The sequence below is a fragment of the Acinonyx jubatus genome, chromosome C1 (genome assembly GCF_027475565.1).
Source record: "Acinonyx jubatus isolate Ajub_Pintada_27869175 chromosome C1, VMU_Ajub_asm_v1.0, whole genome shotgun sequence".
Lineage (NCBI taxonomy): Eukaryota > Metazoa > Chordata > Mammalia > Carnivora > Felidae > Acinonyx > Acinonyx jubatus.
The window spans coordinates 99296967-99316953 of NC_069381.1; the positions used below are offsets into that span (position 1 = coordinate 99296967).

At 39.6% G+C, this 19987-nt stretch overlaps 1 protein-coding gene across 3 annotated transcripts in view; it reads right to left on the bottom strand.

Annotated features, from left to right (window-relative positions):
• The window catches only part of GDAP2 (ganglioside induced differentiation associated protein 2), a 66968-nt gene that overhangs the window by 40143 nt on the left and 6838 nt on the right, over window positions 1-19987 (bottom strand). For all 3 annotated transcript variants that reach the window (XR_008295192.1, XM_015076177.3, XM_053214674.1), the window contains exons 2-7: window positions 18045-18288; window positions 16625-16764; window positions 8151-8304; window positions 7659-7747; window positions 1938-2014; window positions 403-562 (exon numbers count right to left, since the gene is read on the bottom strand). Coding sequence is in view for 2 of the 3 variants with exons in the window: in XM_015076177.3 (XP_014931663.1) it covers window positions 403-562; window positions 1938-2014; window positions 7659-7747; window positions 8151-8304; window positions 16625-16764; window positions 18045-18220 (796 nt within the window). In the remaining variant the exon portion in view is untranslated. The remainder of the gene's footprint in view (window positions 1-402; window positions 563-1937; window positions 2015-7658; window positions 7748-8150; window positions 8305-16624; window positions 16765-18044; window positions 18289-19987) is intronic.

Below are 19987 nucleotides of genomic sequence, written 5' to 3' on the forward strand. Positions count from 1 at the left end.
GGCTCAGGTTGTGACCTCACGGTTCCTGAGACTGAGGTCCACATTGGGCTCCATGCTGACAGCATGGGGCCTGCTCGGGGTTGGTTGGTTGGTTCGTTCGTTCGTTCATTCTCTCTCTCTCTCTCTCTCTCTCTCTCTCTCCCCCTCTCTACCTCTTCCCTGCTTGCATGCACACACACTCTCTCAAAATAAATAAACTTAAAAAAAAAAGTAAATTTTAATAAGAATAAAACTCTAAAAACATTTAAGGTGGTCTTGATCTTAAGACCTTAAGATCTTAAGATCAAGGTGAGTGTCTATGACACTCATAGACAGCCCCCAAAGGCAGGCTAAACCATCTCCTTCTTGGTGGTGTTCATCAGTCCCTGACAGAAGAGGGAAATTAAGAAAGGCAGAACTCACCCTCCGGGGCACCAGGTTTTTCACTTATTCTAATCTGTCGTTCAGGTACCACAGGCTCCCCTTCTGCATTTCCAATATCTGCAGGTAGGTATGGCAATGATCGACATTCCTCCTTTAATGACCTTGGGAAGTACAGAGGTAGCAGCTTTTGGTAAGTAGCCTGTGTCAGAAAAGCAAGACACTCTGTGAAAAATAACGAAGTAATGAAGCAGCCATCAGGCGTCAGCAGTGCATTGTGCTGTTTCAGTCACTGTGAAGACAGCTCCCACCAAGAATAAAGACCTTTCCCCTTCTAAGCTCGACTAGAGCCGTCTGGGACCCTCCATCAGTTCTTATGTAAAAGGTGAGGATATTGTTAGATGGTCAAGTTAAGCCTGACTCCCATCCTGGCAACTTCAGGTCACTGAACCTGGAATGCAGAAGCACTGCCACTCCTGTCCTACGGTCATCTGCCCCTCCCTTGGAATATCGTGTTTTTCTTTAACGACAATTTCAGCTTTATCACCTCCCATGGGAAGCATTTCCTAACCCTGTGCAAGCTAGAGTTCTGTGTTCCTGTCCATTCCATACTTCCATTAATGCACTTATCACGATGATCAAAAACTCTAAACTGTCTGTCCCCACCAAGAGACAACGGACTGCTTGAGGACAACGACCCTGACTTCTTCACTGGTGTATTCCCATCTAGTGTAATAAACTTGTACGCCAGACACTCAATGAAAGATCACTGACAGAACGAATGAATAGGTAACCAGGTGAAATAAGAGACAGCAAACAAGCAAATGTGTCTCGTTTTAGCAAATTCGAAAGTATTTATATATCATGCATGTAGCTATTAATACTTTCAGTGGGTATTTCACAGGAATTAACTCATTCACCACAAAACTCCTGTGATATAACTGCTATTAGTACTCCCATTTTATCAAAGAACAGAGAGGTTAAGTAACTTTCCCAAGGACACGAAGCTGCAAAATAATATAAGCTGGATGGGAGAGAGCACACTAAAACTAAATAAAACTTAATAAGAGTTAAAGCGAAGACCTAATTTTCTAAAACGGCTCCAAATCAGACTGAAACATACTAACCCCAACTACATACAACAAAACATAACCCTCCAACTTAATCAGTGCCAGTCACTGGGCTAGGCTGCCACCTGTTTCCAGGTGAGGCAGACATCAAAGCTTTTCCAGCACAGTAGCGGTTTTCCAGTTACGCTGCCCAGGCACCCAGTACTTGGGTTATAAGGTGATGCCTCAAGATATTTTAAGAGCTAATACAGGGAGCAAAGCAGAACAACTCCACCTTGTGGGACTTCACTAAGTGAAAACAGTCTTAGTAATAAAAAACATGAACAAATGCTCCTTTCTGATTTATTTTTGGTTTCTAACATGGATTTTTTTCAACAAATGATACCAGACACATACACTGATACCTAGGATTTGCCTGCTAGCAATTCAGCAAATAGATAATGATGACACAAAGGCAAACACTAGTAAAAGTAAGATTTAAACAAGGCAACATAATTAGCAAGATACCTCTTCAAGTTCAGAGACAGCAAATACTACTTTTTCAATGGTCTCCCCATGAATCTCCAGGAATCTCCTTACAGTGCCTAAGGAAAAGAATAAATTATTCAACAAATAATGACTTGTGTGAAGAAAATTCAAACAAACTCTTCAAAGTTTTATTTTTGTAATACATCACTCCTCATTTCAGTAGGTCTCTGCTCAATGACACCTTATCAGTGACGCCTGCCCAGACCACTATAATTAAAAATCCTTCTCTGGGGCGCCTGGGTGACTCAGTCAGTTAAGCGTCCGACTCTTGATTTCGGCTCAGGTCATGATCCCAGGGTCATGGGATCAAGCCCCATGTTGGGCTCAACACTGGGCGTGGAGCCCGCTTAAGATTTTCTCTCTCTCTCTCTCTCTCTGCCCCTCTCCTCCGCTCACACGTGCTCTAAAATAAAAAAATAAAATTCCTTCTCTGATTTACTTTCCTCCAGAATAAATATTATAGACATCTCGTGGAATCTATTTTACATCTTCTCTGTCCTCCCTGCCCCATCTGCTAGAATGAAAATACCCCAACAGCAAGAGCTTTATTTTATTTACTGCTTTATTGTCAATGTCTAGAACAGTGCCCGGCCATAGAAGATGCTGACTCCAGACAATTCATCCTTATCCAGTATATTTTTATTCCCTGGGGCCTCTCACTCTCTGCCTAGAATGATCTAGCCTAAGCGTCTCTGTATTCATTCAGTTACAGTATTCAACGACCTACTCAGCCCTGCATCCCTATCAAAATCTCATTAAACCAAAGGTGATTTTTTTTCTTAATTTCTACATTATTCTGATTCTTCTCTATCAATTTCCTATCAATGAAACCTAAAGGCCTTTTTCTCAGTCCTTACCTCACTAGAGATTTCTCTAGCTTTAGTTTTAAATGCCCATACTCTACCTTTTAAAAATGCGATTCTCCAGGGTTCTGACCTCCATATTTATTTTCTTGATATATATATTCTCTTACCTCACCAATTTGCTGGCTAGGCACCGATGTAAATACTCAGACTCTCAGATCTTTATATACTGTTTTCTGAATGTAAGAGCTCAATTGCCTACTGCCTACAGGGCATATCTGCCGAGATCACCCAGAGACCTCAAACTGGGGAGGACTAGACTTGACCTCCATCTTTCCCCCCAAATCTGTTCCTTTACCTGTACTCTTTATTCCATACCATAGCAACATCCAATCACTCATCCAAGCTCTAAACCTGATTTCAACACTTCTTTCGCTTCTTCCTTTTCTTTTTAAAAAAAAATTTTTAAATGTTTATTTACTTTTGAGAGAGTGAGAGAGAAACAGAGAGAGAGAGAGACAGAGAGAGAGGGAGATGAGGAATCTGAAGCAGGCTCCAGGCTGTCAGCACAGAGACTGATGCGACGCTTGAACTCCAGGAGAGCGAGATCATGACCTGAGCCCAAGTCGGATGCTTGACCGACTGAGCCACCCAGCACCCCATTCCTTCACCCTGCATTCACTGGGTTATCATGTCCTTTAAATTCTACTGCTGACAGAAATTTTCAAACATCCACTCCTTCTTTCTTCCAGCTGCTCTTAGGATCTTAATGCTTACGAGCCTTTGGCAGTAGGCTCTTAATTGTGTGCTTATTTTTCTCTTTTCCAGGTCTACATATTCAACACTGCCTGTGTTATCTTCCTTACCCTGTCACCCTCCTTACTCAATAATCCTGGGGCTCTGCACTGCTTATAGGTTAGGATCCAAGTCCCAGCCTGGTTCTTCACACTTGGATCTCAACTGGCCACGCCCTCACCCCCTGGCGTTAGTCCTGTTTCCCATCATTCCTCCCACACACCTCATGTTGTGGGCAAATTGGCTTCTTTGCTGTACTCAGAACGCTCCACTTAACTTTTACGCGATCCTGCCTCTGCCTCCATGGCTACCTTTGACTAGATATCCTTCATTCACCATGGCCTTCTCTCAGTGAACTCCTACCCATTTGTCAAGACCCTGTCCAAAGCCATCTGGTTTGTACAGAACTCCATCCTTTCTTGTGCTCCTCTTACAACCTGAATAACCCTCCATGTGTGAAGTTCTCCTAGCATTTTACGGTTGGATGGTGAGCTTTCTGAAGGCCAAGTACATCTTACGTTAATGTTATGAGAACCTAGCACATCTTAAAGACGTGGCAAGCAATCATTCAAAAGTAACCAGCACCGGAACTAACATTTTACAGCTCTGGTTATCTACATATTGCCTGCCTTGTTTGCTACTATATCTTGAGAACATAACAGCAGACCCATTTGCTGAAGGACTGTTCATTATTCTCCCTCTATAAGGTCATAAATTTATTTTTCATTTCTCTTTCTATTCTGCCTTAACAATTTTTTTAAAATGAGCTTTCAGAAAGGGATTTTCTTCTCTTTGACTCCAAGTTTTAATTCATGTTCACACACAGTGGTTTCCCAGCATACAACTGTAGGATTTCCACTAGAAGACAAAATGCAATGCCAGATAGTAACTAAAACTGAATTCCCTCAGCAGAATTCATTAAGAAAAGTAATTTTGCAAAAAAGGATTAAAAAAAAAAAAGAAGAGTGATGTCATGGCTACAAGGATTTAGTACCAACAGCCAATTCAAACTGTTTCCTTCCAAGTTTCATCTCTGCACTATTCTTTGCAGCCAACCAGGATGTCATGCACCTCACTTTTAGTGAAAACCCTTTAACTGGTGAGAATGACGTCTGGGGCATTAAAATTCCCAACAGGGAAACACAGTAAGAACAAACAGCGTCATCTTTCTTTTCTCACCACTGTATCCTCTCCTGTATAGCACAGGGCCTAGCACGCAGTCGCTCAAAGTTTTGTTGAATGAATAAATAACCTGATGAACTGATTTTAATGCAGATGTTTCTTTGGGCTTCTAATGCAGAAGAACTGAACTGCATGTGAACCCAGGGAAAAACGATAAATAGTCTTGATACATCTATCAAGAGGACATTACCTAGGTTTCAAATGAAATAAAGTTTGGTAATATTTTAAAGAGTTTGGTACTAAAGACTTAGAGTTACATTATTAGATTTGCTCTTGGTCTGTACATGCTGCGAAAGTCCATCTGTACTTTTTTTAATAAAATGCTACAGTTTTGCTATTAGATTTAAGGTAAAGTCAAACAGGCCTTATAAAAGTTGACTTGCCCAACTTTAAGTTTTCCATTTCCTTTGTACTAAATAAGTAAATTCTTAGAAACTGCCTCATCGAAGTCCCTTAAACCAACTATTGACCTTCATCTGCTCTTACTACAATTCCTGCTCAAAGTTGACACCTCCAGAGTACTGTACCAAGTGATTTATCAAGCAGTTTTTCTGGGGCCACAGAGCCAGTGAGACTGGTAGAACTGGGATCAAAAGCCAGTCTTCTTGACTCCCTTTTCAGAGCCTTTTCTACAAAATGTTGCTGCCTTTATAAATTCTAACGCCTGAGTGGCTCAGTCGGTTGAGCATCCAACTTTGGCTCAGGTCATGATCTCGCGGTCCGTGAGTTCAAGCTCCATGTCGGGCTCTGTGCTGACAGCTCAGAGCCTGGAGCCTGCTTCAGATTCTGTGTCTCCCTCTCTCTCTGTCCCTTCCCCGCTTGCACTCTGTCTCAAAAATAAATGAACATTAAAAAAATAAGTTCTAACCTATATGATTACTTTAATAAGAAACGGAGACATATAAAAAGTCATAGCTCAAGGTATGGGATGATAAGGCAAGGACTAAGAGGAATCAGAGAATGTCAAGACCTGCCAAAAGCTTTGCCAGGGAGAATTATATAAAGGCAGGAACTTTGCTTTGGTAAGGCACCATTCAGAATGCATGCAGAGTAGTGATAACATAGGAGCTTCCCACTGAAGCAGTTCTAACTCAAGCATAATTGAATTATTTAGTATAATAAACAGGTTACTGGACTTGGGAGTCATCAGTATGCATAACCTTAAGAACATGATAAATTTCTGAGCCTCTTTATTTGTAAAAAGGACACCATATTCCCTAAAACACAGGGCTGTTGAGGGAATTTCTATATCCCTTTTTAAAATACATACTTTTTTTAAAAAGTTCTTTAAAGATTTGAGTGAGAGAGAGAGAAAGGGAGACAGAGAAAAAGATTTGAGAGAGAGGGAAAGGGAGACACAATCTGAAGCAGGTTCCACACTGTCAGAACAGAGCCCAATGTGGGGCTCGAACTCACAAACCGTGAGATCATGACCTGAGCTGAAATCAAGAGTTGGATGCTCAACCGACTGAGCCACCCAGGTTCCCCCAAAATACCTATTTCTTAAGCAAGTACCATATGTAAACCATTCTTGACCTATGGAAGCATTAGAAATGCAAAGATGAAAAGATAAGAGCTCTGCTCCTCAAGAAACTCAGTCTAATATAATATATATAAAGTATAAAATAGGTAAACTTACTACAAAATCCTTGAGCAGTCAATCTTCATTTTAAAAATAGTTAATTGTTAAATAAGACTACTTATGTACTCACCCTAAATTCTAGGCTATCTAATAATAATTTTATACATTTGAGTATCTCTAGTTTATCGTTGAGAAGACTTTCAGCTCCTTGTCTTTAAATTCTAGAGATACAAGGGTTCTTAAAGATCATCTTATACAGTTTTCCTCCTCAGTGAGGAATATCTGCAACAAATGGTCATTTAGCCTCTGCGTGCACATTCCCAGTGACAAGAAGTTCACTTAAAACACCCGCCTATTACAGTGAGTCCTATCTCAAGTGGGACCAAATCTCCTTCCTTCTGACACAGTCTTGGACCTGTTCTCTACTGCTGGAGGTCTTACCTACAAGTCTTACAAGAAATCTGTGAACTCCCTGAAATTGTACACAAATTTCCTGTGTATGTATGTCCTCTGGGGGAAGGGGTCCACAGCTTTCTTCCATCAGATGCTCGGTGTAGTTTATGATGGCTCCCCAAGAGGCTCAGAACCACTACTCTAAAAATGCAGCACAGAATAAGTTCACGAGACTCCTTCAGATGTTAAAGATGGGCACCATATATGCTAAAAGCATCATCTTCTTTAGGAGAAACACCTGTTTCTCCTGTGTCAAACTGTTGGCTCTCCAGTTTGTCAGTGTCTCATAAGATAGGACACCCAGAACTATATACAAACGTCTAGATGTGGTCTGAACCTGCACATAATACAGTGAGATCATGGAATCTCTCGAGCCGAACACCTTGTTTTTATATCACATATATGACATTCTGTCTCATAATGATCAAGCTTGGTCTTTTTTAAACCTCAATGCAAGGATTTATACTCAAATGACACATGTGAAAGCTGCTATTTCAACTGCAAAGTGCTACATAAACACTGTATCATGAAATCTGTTTTGACATCATTGTTGCAATGTTACAATTATTCTGAATCATGATGCAAAAACCCAATGCGCTGACCATACTTCTCAGCTTGATATCATTTGCAAATTTCGTAAGCAAGCCTGCAAGCCTTTATTCAAGCGGAGAAAAATGTCAGCCTGGGAAAGTAAATTGAGCTCAGCAACTTATCAATACAAAGTTCCCTCCAGGATGCCATGATTAGCTAATCAACAAATCTTCTTTGGCTATAATTATTTAATTAGTGATAACAGAAAAATCTGTAAGGCTCAATTTACGTGCTGCAACCCAATCCTATTTATGAAGTCCTCGATGTAGGCATAGCTTCGCCAATGTTACTTACGAAGGGCTATGTGTGTTGCATCCTCTAAAGGATAACCTCGTTTTGCAGAATTGATGACACAGAATCCCACAGATGACATTGACTGCTCTCTGCGGACAGAAAACACAAAGCACCAATATTCATAACACATACATATGTAATTAATTTAAAAATGCAGCTCAACTTCTCCTTCCCTACCTCCTCAACAAATCTAGTGTAACAATTAACTCAGTTACGCTATTTAATATTTATATTAATATTATAATTGTACCACTCGGGGGGAATATAGTTCAAGCAAAGATTGAGTAAAATGAGAACAGGTTAAATTCTTAAGTCACCCAAATCCATTTCTCTTATCCTGCTAAATTTGCGAAGATAATTAATTTTGTCTTCAGAATCCTCTTACGTGATTTAAATCCCTCAAAATTTGATTTCCACAGCCAGGTTTCATTTTGAAACCGGGGCCTTTGACAGTGTATGGCATGGTGCATCCAGGAGGTGAATAAGCCGTACTTTGCCAGCTGAAGCACGTTTCTGTAGCAGCTGTACAGGGAGCTCTCAGCAGCGGTGCGATAGCGGCTCTTGTACTTAGGTCCCACTGTGTGAATGATGAACCGGGCAGCTAGATTAAATCCTTTCGTCAATTTTGCTTCACCTGTCCGGCAACCTGGGAACAATGGAGCATGCTTAAGTCATGGAGGTGTTGGGGAGAAAAAAAGTCAACAAAATGAGGCATAAAACAGAGAAGTAATAAGAACTTCATTGAGAAATTTCAATTAAAAATATGGATTGAACACAAACACTGATCTCTGTTGTCAAAATGACAGTGAAGCAATACGATAGGTATAAAAAGAGACAAAGAGAATGGGAGAGAACATCAAGCAGATAAGCATCATCAAAATTCTGGAAGGCAGAAGGCCTGGAAATAACTGATTCAGCAAGCAGAGAAACCTAACTGCTCACAGAAAAGAGGTCGCCAATTGGAAGCAAGCCGGTCGTATGGAAAGGCGGTGTTGGATTCAAGACAGACTGCTTGGATTCAAATCTCGGGTCTACCATTTTCCTTCTGTGCTACCTGGGCAGCTGCCTGGCCTCTCCAGGCCTCAATTTCCCATTCAGTGGGAATACTACTGGTACTCACTTCACAGGATGAAATTAGTTAATACATGCAAAGTACACACACGCATTACCTACCATTCTTGTTGTTACTACGGAACACTAGGAAGGCTCAAGACTTGGAGGCCTATGTACTTCTAAAGGCTATGATGTGAAGTGGGACTAAAAAGAGGAGGCGGAGTTAAGTTTGCATAAGAACAGTCAAATCTGCAACAACCCCTTCCCAGCCAGCACAGCAAGGGGATGATTTCTTTACCATCACAGCAGCAGGAACATTTACTCTCTGGAGATGCTGCGCTGGAGAGTGTCTGGACTGCAGAACCCCGGGCGCAGCTGAGAAGAGGGGATTTAGCTAAGGTGTTACACTCTACAATGAGAGCTTTAGCCTTCTGCTCCTAACTGGTGTCCAAAACACAGATGCCCACGCTTACACCCCTTCCAGGAAACTAAGAGGCCCAAACCAAAGGACTCGCAGACTGTGACAACTAAGGGAAGTTCCCCAACCAAACAACAGGGCTCCTTCTGCTCATCACCTGTGGCTAGACCCGCCAAGCAGTAACTCTTGCCCGTGTACACAGAGCTTCCCTTCACCTTCTCACTTCCTCTATCATAAATACAGCTGACACTCAAGGATCACTAGGAAGTGAGCCAAGCCTCTGACCAAAGGGGGTCAAAACGATGCTCAAACAAGAGAGAAGGCAACCACTGTCAGATAGGTAAGAGAAGATACGGTACCTCAGAAACAAAACCAGAATGTTATAAGATGTTATAAAAAAAAAATATTCAGAGAAGAGGAAAAAACAAAGCACTTCTATAACTGTTATGGCCAAATGAAAACATGTTATCAGGAATGACAACAGATACATTAAAGCTGAAGTTAAGGAAAGCTTCCGGAAAATAAAAAGCTAGAAAATAAGACATGAAAAATTGGAGGATTAAAGAAGGAGGTACAAAATCCAATAGAATTTCTTCAAAGAGAGAACAGAGAATACAGAGGGAAGGAAATTATGAAAGAAAACAAATTTTCCAGAACTTAAAGATAAGAGTTTCTAGCTCACAGAATACCCAAACCACATCAAGGTGGAGAAACTATGAAACTGAGAATACCAGAAAGATGAGATCATAGTTTCCAGAGAAAAAAACATTATCACGCAAAGAATCAAGAACAAGAATAGCATCTGAGTTTTCAAGAGCAATAATAAAAACAGAAAACAATGGACCAATGCCTTCAAAACCTGGAAAAGGATTACTAGCTTAGAATTTCATTTTCAGCCAAACTTCCAATTAAGTATGAAGGTGGAAGGTCTCAGTAATTTTGTCCCCACCCATCCTTCTCAGATATCTCCAGTAGATTTATCCACAAAAATGAAGGAATACATCAAAGAAGAGAAAGGCATGAGAGATCCAGAAAATGGGAGGATTCACTGAATAGAAAAAAGGATTTCCTAGGATAATAACTATACAGCAGGCATAGAGAACAACCTAGAGAGGAAAGAGGACGGTGGATTTCAGGAGGCACCTTGTCAAGAAGAAAATGGACTTGAAAGATAACCAAGAGTTTTTGACTTTACTGAGAGGTTTATAGTCGTATTTAAAAGTTTGAGATTGAATCAGTGATAGTTAGAATATTAAATAATCAAATCAATAACTCAGGAAAATAGCTATACAAAAAGAATTCAAATCCGTTTTGTAATAAGCAGCGAGCAATATTTATACAGTCACAATGTTAAGGCTGAATGTCGATTTAATAAAAATTTGACAGACCAATTGGGGAAAGGGGTGAAGGGGGAAGAAAATGTGAATTTTTTTTTTTTTTTGTGTAGTTAAAAACAGGGAGTGGATAAGAGTTTAATCTTTAATTTCCACAGTAGGAAGTCAACAGAGAATGAAAAAAATCAATACAGTAGTTGTAGCATATTATTTGGAAATAGAAGTAAAATAAGGAAGTTAAAGGTTTGAAAGTATATGCCCCTGAAGAAAGGGAAGGGAAAGGCAAAGAACTGTTGTTTTCCTTTATATATTTCGATGTAAGATTCTTTGACTTTTAAAACCACATATACGTTGATCAATGAAAAGCCGTAAGCACGAACTGATACTCAAAAAAGAGAAAGGGAAAAAAACATCATTTGGCACCATTTGAGGCAGCGCAAATTGGTTTAATAACCAGTTCTTAGTTTGAAAAATGGTAATTAAAAGAATTAAGCATTTATGCTGCCCTCTAATAGAAACTAATTCAGAGTAACCACATGTCAGTTATTGGGGAAAGGCTCTACTTTAGAGGAATGTGAGCTAGTAACCAAGGATATGATGATAGGTTTTAGAAAAATACAACTTCACAATCTTTTGTTAAAATTAATTAATTAATTTTTGAGAGAGTGCAAGCGGGGGAGGGGCAGGCAGAGGGGAAAAGAAAGGGGCAGAGGGGAAAAGAAAGGGACAGAGGATCTGAAGTGGGCTCTATGTTGACAGGCTGACAGCAGCGAGCCCCATGTGGGGCTTGAACCCACAAACTGCAAGATCACATCCTGAGCTGAAATCAGACACTCAACCGACTGGGCCACCCAGGCGCCCCTACAACTTCACAATCTTAATGAAATTACTGACTCAGATAAGGACTATAAATGTTGCTAAAACCATTATGTGAACGTATGACAGGGTCCTGGGTATTCATAGAACTTAAATAACCCCATATTGACTACAGAGGGTAAAACAACTGCACAAATGGAAGAATCAAGCTGTCATCACTCTAAGCCAGAGAGCCATCTTAGTGTCAGTAATGGTCCACTAACAGGTCAATCAGATTTTATATGTCTCCCAATATGATATACTAAGTACACAATACACCATCACCTATGAAATCCTTTAGCCAAATCTGATTCAATTAGATACAACTTCCAGGTTATAGGAAATACAAGGGATAAAGCGACAGACCAAATGGTACCTCAGGGTAAGCAGATAAACCCAGAAGGTGAGCCATCTTGGAAGACATGTTGGCCTACTTTACTCAACAAGTGTCATAAAAAGGGAATGGAGTTGGATGAAAACAAAATCTTTAAAGATACAACAATTAGATGTAATGTGTGACCCTAGATTGGATATTGCTTTGGATAAACTAGCTGCAAAGGGCATTTCTGGGTCAACTGGAAAGTTAAAACTATGGTTTGGGTATTAGATGAACAGCCAAAAGGTAGAATTCATTTGCTGAAGAAAGCAGACTGCAGAACAGTATGTGTATAATTATCTTAAGATATGCACTACATACATATAATTATTTTGGTAACAAAATATTTAAGAATGTATGCGTATGCCCACATACACATAAAGATCCAGAAGAATATGTGCTACAGTATGAGTACTGGTGATCTCTGTGTGCTGAAATGTTAAGTTTCCATTTATTTCATAGCTTGTGTGCATATACTTTCTACAATTTACATTTACTGCTTCTGTAACTAGAAAGCAATTATTTGAAAGGCATAATATATATTAAAAAAAAAAATAAAGCAAGTAAGGTAATATGTATTGGGGCAGTTGGCAAATCAGTCCTGAAGATCTCTGAAGACAGACTACAGACACAGAAAAGAATTTTAAGTGTTCAGGATACTCTGGTTTTGGGAATCGCACCTTTTCCTTAATAATTGTTAACCAAAATGCAGAACTCTGGACACTAGACTCATGCTAATAATAAGCACACCATTCCCAACCTTCCACTTGTTCTGTCTAGCCCAGATTTCTTCTAACCCAAAGCCTAAATCCTGACATCATTATGAACAGTTATAACACAACCCTGAAAGTATCTTTAATTCCTGCAGAACAAATGCAAATTTCTTGAGTAAGTTCAAGTTCACTCCAGCCGAAACTCTGTCCAGCATGCCTTTTACCTCTCCGCTAAGGAGCGCTGCTGGTACGATAACCTGAATATCGGAGCAGTAAAGATTAGTTAGGACTTTTCAACTTCACTTATTTCTCTCCAAATGCTAACATCCACAGTAAGAAACACAAAAGTTGTTTTAATCCTTATAGCAAAGACTCCTATTCATAAGAGAACAGAGCAATCAAAAAACTCAGTGCGTGTACTCCCATCCTAGCAAATGTGCACATTAAGTACCAAGTGACAGAACATTTAAGTAGCAAAACTACACAGTGGTCCTGATTGCAGGAGAAAGTATTTTCCTTCTCATTTGCACATGGAGACGCATAAGCTCTACACTGGAGAATGTTCTGTGTGTGCCTGAGAAAAATTTGCACTCTGGTGCTGTTAGATGGACTATTCTGGGTATGCCTATTATATTCATTTGACCCCATACTGTAATTCAGGCCCGCTGTTTCCTTACTAATTTTGTCTGGATGATCCATCCAGTGTTGAAAGTGGCATACTGTGGTCCCTGCTACTGTATGGCTATTTCTCCATTTAGATCTTTTTTTTTTTTAATTTTTTTTTTTTTTTAGTATTTATTTTTGAGACAGAGAGAGACAGAGCATGAACAGGGGAGGGTCAGAGAGAGAGGGAGACACAGAATCCGAAGCAGGCTCCAGGCTCTGAGCTGTCAGCACAGAGCCCGACGCAGGGCTTGAACGCACGGACCGCGAGATCATGACCTGAGCCGAAGTCGGCTGCTTAACCGACTAAGCCACCCAGGCGCCCCAACCATTTAGGTCTTTTAATGTTTGCCTTAAATATTTAAGAGCTTCTACATTGGGTACATACATATTTACAACTGCTACATCCCTTTGATGAACTGACCCCTTTTTCATCATACAGTGACCTTCTCGGTCTCTTGTGACCAATTCTGACTGGAAGTCTATTTTATCTGGCAGAAGTACAGCCACTCTTGTTCTCTTTTGGTTTCCATTTGCACAGAGTATCTTTTACCATCCCTGCACTTTCAGCCTACACGTATCATTAAAGTGAATCTCTTGTAGACACTATACTGCTGGGTCTTGTTTTTTTATCCACCAACCACTCTGTGTCCTTTGATTGGAGACCTTAGTCCTTTTATGCTTAAAGTAATTGCAGCTAGGTAAGGAATTACTATTGCCATTTTGTTAATTGTTTCCTGAGGTTTTTTTAAGTTCCTCTTTTTCCTCTCTTGCTGTCTTGCTTTGGGATTTATTTTTCTTACTGGTATGCTTTAATTCCTTTCTCTTTATCTTCTGTGTATCTATTAGAGGTTTCTTTTCTTCATGAATATGACGAGGCTTATGTAAAACATCTTATAACAGCTATTTTAAGCTGTTAACACATTACCCTCCTCTGTGATGCTACTGGTGACATAGTCTGATACTGTTAGTGTTTTCAATAACAATAAGACATCATCACTGCTGAGTCTAGTTACTTAACATCCCAGGGAGTTTGTAGTCATTCATCTGCTACTTAAAGGGTGCCTCCACTCCTCTGGGTACAGGCACACAGGGACCAAGGAGACATACAGTTCCTGTCCTCATGGAGGTCAAAGTTTAATGTGAACCCCATCATCATATAAACAATTTATGAAATTACTATTGTCATAAGAGCACAAAAGAAAAGCAACACAGGCTGGGAGCATGTATCATGGGGAGATTGGCAAATTCTGAAGTAAATACGAAGAAGAGAATAAGCAAAGACTCAAGAAGAATTAAGAACTGAAAGAGCAAAGTACATGCAAAATTGAACAAGAGCTAAACGATCAGTTTGGTTCAAGTACGGTAAGGGAGGGAGAAAGGGACATGGAAGGAGCCCGGAGGCAAGTGCCTGAGATCTTGTAAGTCCTTGGACACCAGCTCAAGGAGTTTGTGTTTTAAATGTCATGGGAGGCCACTACATGGTTCAAAGCAGGGAAGCAGTAAGAAGGGATTTACAATTTAAAAAGCAAATGCTTACTGTATGTGGCAAATAGATTTAGGTAAAGAAGAATGAATGTAGGGAGACCAGTTGAAAGGGAAGCTCCAGTCAGGGAATGATGGTAAGACAGGCTAGGTTGGAGGCAGTGGTGATAAGAGACTCAAGATATATTTATGGCTTGATGACAGCCTTTATGTGGGGGATAATGAGGAGAAAGCGTTAACCCTAAAGTTTTCTGCATGAAAAATGGGAGAGAATGACGATGCCATTTTACTGATAGCAAACACTTTCTTATATAATAAGGGTTGTCAAACTGGGCTTCCCCATCCTAAATTTGGAGAATTCAGGTTTTAAACTTACTGCAAGACTTTTATATTCACCCCTGTCAGTGTTTTCATTTTTTGGCTCCTGGTTCCAGTCGGCTCAGAATATTTAAAACTCTTTGGTCATCCAACATCTCCTATTAACTCCTCTCAACTTTCTATCATCTACAAATTTGGGGAGTCATGCTTTGCAATCATTTATGAAGCTGTTACTGAAAATGTAAAAAGGGGAGAGGATTAAGTATCCAGCCTGCAGTACATCATTAATAATCTTTCCTCAGGTTTGCAGAGACGCATCAAACAATTGGGGCCTGTAACTAACAGCAGCAGTAACACTAAACACTAGAATGTACTTTGAACTTAATGTCTATTATTTCATTTACTTTTCATGATACTGTTTCTATCCCCAAATACTCGCTGAGCTCTTGTGATGTGTCAGGAACTGAGGTAGAGACTATCATCACCATGCCACTTTAGAGAGTAGGAAACTCAGGCTCAGCGGTGAAGTGACGGGTTTTACACTACACTAGTTAGTGAAGGGCAGAGTTACAACATGAACTCCTGCTTAGAGACTCTCAGACACATGCTGTCAAATACTGAGGTTTCATTTGTATGCTTACATTAAATTTGATTACTTTCTTTCTCTTACCCTTTCGTCTAGCTCTAAGGTGTGAGAACACACACACACAGGCCGTAAGGAATTTTTCCAGACCAGCTTCTCTATTACCTTTATCAAAGAACTTGTCAGTATTATCTCTACTGCATTTTCTAATTTCTACATGTTCTTCCCAGTATCATGTTTTCAGTTTAATTGAGGGCTTTTTTCCTCCTTCACTATCATATAGTTCAGTTTCTTGATCAGATGATGTAATTCTTCTCTCTCTATCCTCTCTTTCATGGAATCAGCATTATTAAGCATTCCTCTTCAAATTCTAATATTCTTATTAGGTTAGAAACCAGTTTTCACTGATAAATGGTAGAGATCAAAACTCAAGATTTTATACAGGTGATATCTGTTATTTACATTTTAAGAACCATTGCTGTATTTCCTAAATACCTTTTATAAAATGGGCTGACTGAATTTCACAATATTCTATTTGGGCTCAAATAATAGTAACTTGGCTTGCCAGGTTGGTAATTGAAGAAAATGAATGCAAATAAGGTAAACAAGATTCTGAACTAATGGAACTCTTCCCTGTCTCCATTTCTAATGAAATATTCTCAGAAGAAGGTTCTGGTTAAAAAAAAAAAAAAAAAAAAAGCAAGTGCAAAAGTAATCGAGAATATATTTGTCCTTACAATGCATTTTGGTTTTATCACTAAGTCAACTTCATTTCCAAAGTGCAACATTTACTCTCCTTGAGGTATATGAAAAATTCTCTATCAATATCAAATAATGATAGAATTTTTCAGTTTGGAGAAAGGATAGTTGTTTCACAAGGCTTATTTGTGCAAGAAAATATACAGCCAAGAAAATGCTACCAAAGACTTAGCTGGCTATAGTACCTAGCATTTTTAAATTCAAGAACATGACAGAGGAGTTTTACTGAGAGTAAAGTCTCAGTGTTCAGTTTCTAACACAATGTGGGGCTTTCAAAAGCTGTTTTTATGTAGTTTAAACAAAAACAAAACAGCTGCATCTACTTAGTATTCTCACTAAATGCAAAACATGCTTCTTTAAATATCAAAAATGTGTCCTAACAATAACATACCTAGGAAAACTTACTCACCCTTAAGTTTCTGGAGGTCCTCCTTCAAATCGGGTCCTGCGAGCATGAAGATACTCTCTGACACAGGGTTCTTATCTGTAAGACTTTCATTGCTGGTATTCACAATGGCCGTACAGTTCAGTAATGCCACGTCTCCTTTCCTGAGGAAACGATGAACAAAGAACAAACGTGGGGAAGAGGAGGGAGATAAAAAAGCTAACTGCTAATTATTTCAAAACGTTCTATCCTCACTCCCCTTACAACATTGGTTTTGCTAGCTCACAAGCTTAAGCAACAGTAGAAAAGGAGTTCCGGACTCAGGAAGACTAATCTGGCATCTTAGATCTTCAATGCAAACGCTGCAAAGCCGCTACCCACAGAATCGTGTTCTTTCTTTCCTTCTTCCGTATTGCTTTCATTGCAACAGAGTGCTTATAGAGCTGAAAGTGGTTGGCTTCAAGACTTTACCACAGCAGCATATTCCTAATAGCCAAAAAGTAGAAAGAACCCAAATGTCTAACAACTAATGAACTAACACTGACAAATGGCATAGGTATGTATATCCATACAGTGGAATATTATCTGGCCATAGAAAGGAATGAAGTACTGATTCACACTACCACATGGATGAATCTTTAAAACATACCAAGTCACAACTGACTCCATTTACATGAGATGTCCCCAGTATACAAATCTATACACAGAGGAAGTAGATTAGTGGTTGGCTGCAGCTGAGAGATGGGGAGACAGGGAATGACTGCTAATGGGTAGAGGACTTTGGGGTGATGAAAATGTTCTAAAATTGACTGCGGTGATGGTTACACAACTTTGTGAATACACTAAACACCACTGACTTCTACAATTTAAACTGATAAACTGTATGAGATGTGAATTCTCTCTCAATAAAGCTTTTTTTTAAGAAGAAAGGCACTACTACTAACAGACGCAACATAGGTGAACTTTTGAATGATCACGCTGAACAAAGGTGGCCGGATGAAAAAAAGAGTACGTGATTCCATTTACATAAAACTTTGGAAAATGCAAATTGATCTATAGTGACAGAAAGATTAATGGCATGTGAAGTCAGGGGGGGCATGAAGGAGGGATTATGCAAGGACACAAAACACACTTTTGGGGGTGATAAATATATTAAGTTGGCTGTGGTGATCGGAAGGGGAGAGCAGGCTCACGGATATACACATGTCAAAGTGTACCAAACTGTACACTTTAAAAATACACAGCTTATTGTATGTCAATTATACCTCAATAAAACTGTGTAAGTATGTGCAAAATGATACGTTAACAGAGCTAGGGCTCACAAAAAAGTTTAGAAGAAGTTATGAGAATAAAGGAGTTTAGAAGAAACAACGAGAAAAAAATAATTTAGAAAAAAATTATGAGAATATTATCATATTTTGGTATGATTTAGTCAAAGAATTACCAAAGAATCACTTTCCCGCTGATATCCTTGTTGTAAAGAAAAGGTGATCTAACAGTATTTTCTTGCAATGTTTCAGCTGCAGTATCGGAAGTATTTAATTCATCTTCACATGAGTCGCCCCAGCTGGGTAGCGTATCCACATCCACAAACTGGGAAGGGGCACCCAAGGGATCCATGGAATGGGAACTTCAGCTGGTCTTTCCCCAAATTTCTCAGCAATTCAATATTCACTGGAGACTTCAGCCTAAAAGAAAAGAAAGAACCATTTTAACACAAGTACAGATACTACTTTACTTCCATTAGATCAAAAAACAAATCTCTACTGTGAAATGCTCTAATAGTACATTGTGTGATTAGTCACTTAAACACTCCATAAAAATCAATATACAACAAAGAATTGCTATAGTTTCTCTAAAGAAGAAAGGGGGATTATTGAAGCACAAATTCTTTTCAAAGAATTATAGTCATTAAAATAATCACATGACCCACCAGTTCTACTTTCTAGAAACACAGGACAATTCATTCAGCATTCACTGAGTGTCTGCTATGGGGGGCGGGGGTGGTGCTAGGTGCCGCAAGAGATACAAAGATAAATAATATGCACAATTTAAAGAGTTCAGTGGAATGATAATATGGAGATAAGATCTTACTCAATGATAACTGAGTAAGACAAAAGGAAAAGTGGGGAGGTTCCTGCAATCAAGTATAAAAGTTTGAACTTAGTAGAGAAGCAGAAGGAGAAGAAGGCGTGGATTTGAGAGGCAATATACATACAAAGGAAGAATTAACAGGACTGGACAATTTACAAGATATGGCAGGAGACAATGATGTGGTAGGAAGATGGTTGTACAGAAACGTAGAAATTAGAAGACGGTGATAGGAAGACACACGGTATCAAGTACTACAGAGAGGCCATGGGAAATTCAGCATGAGGATATTTAATTTGCCAAGAAGCCAGACAGCTGTTGCAGTAAAATGCAGATTCATTCATCCAATAAATCTCTATGAGCATCTGTCATGGGTCAGGTATTGTTGGAGGCACGGGAGATGCACTGGTGAATAAGACAGCAAGTCCATGCACTTACTGAGCTTATGCTTCCTGGAGAGGAGATGATAATCAGTAACCAAACAGGCAAGCAGGTATCTAAAGAATGACTGAGGGCAATAAGTATTACAAGAGAAAAGGGGATACCTGAGTAGAGAGCTAAATAAAGTGAGAGAGCAGGCAATGTGAAGCCCTGCAGTGTTTCAGGCAGAGGAAATAGCAAGAGTAAAGGCCCAGAGGGCAGAAAGGAGCTTGGTGTATCCCAGGAAGGGTGAGGAGGCCGATGTGGATACAGTAGAATAAGCTAGGTAATGAGTGGTGGGTGACTGAGGTTGGTGAGAGATGGAAAGGCTGGATGATGCAGTTTGTAAGCCCTAATGAGAAGGTTCGGTCTTATTGTAAACAGGAGGGGAAGCTGTTAGAGGATCTTGACAGAGGTAATGACTCAATATAAACAACACCTGGTAAGATTACTCTAGCTACCGTGAAATGGAGTGAGGGCGAGAATAAAACCAGAGACCAGTAGAAAAATGCTGCAGGGATCTAGGTGACATGGTGAAGAAGGTGGTGAGAAACGGTTGGATTTGGAATGTATTTTGAAGGTAGAGGCGACGAGACTTGCTAAATGGCTGTGAAGGATGAGGGAAAAGAAAAGAATCAAAGGTAATTCCTAGATTTCTTGCTCAAGCAACTGAGTAGATGCTAATGCTATTTACAGAGAAGAGGAAGGCTGGAGTAGGTTGTGCAGTGCAGTGATAATCACAGTCGTTTTTCCTCATATGTTTTTGCACGTGTTAAGTTTGAGATGCTCCTAACATGACCAAGTATTGAAGTCAGACATGCAATTGGCTGTAAGAGGCTAGAGCTCAAAGAGGTCAGGCTACAGATATAAATCTGG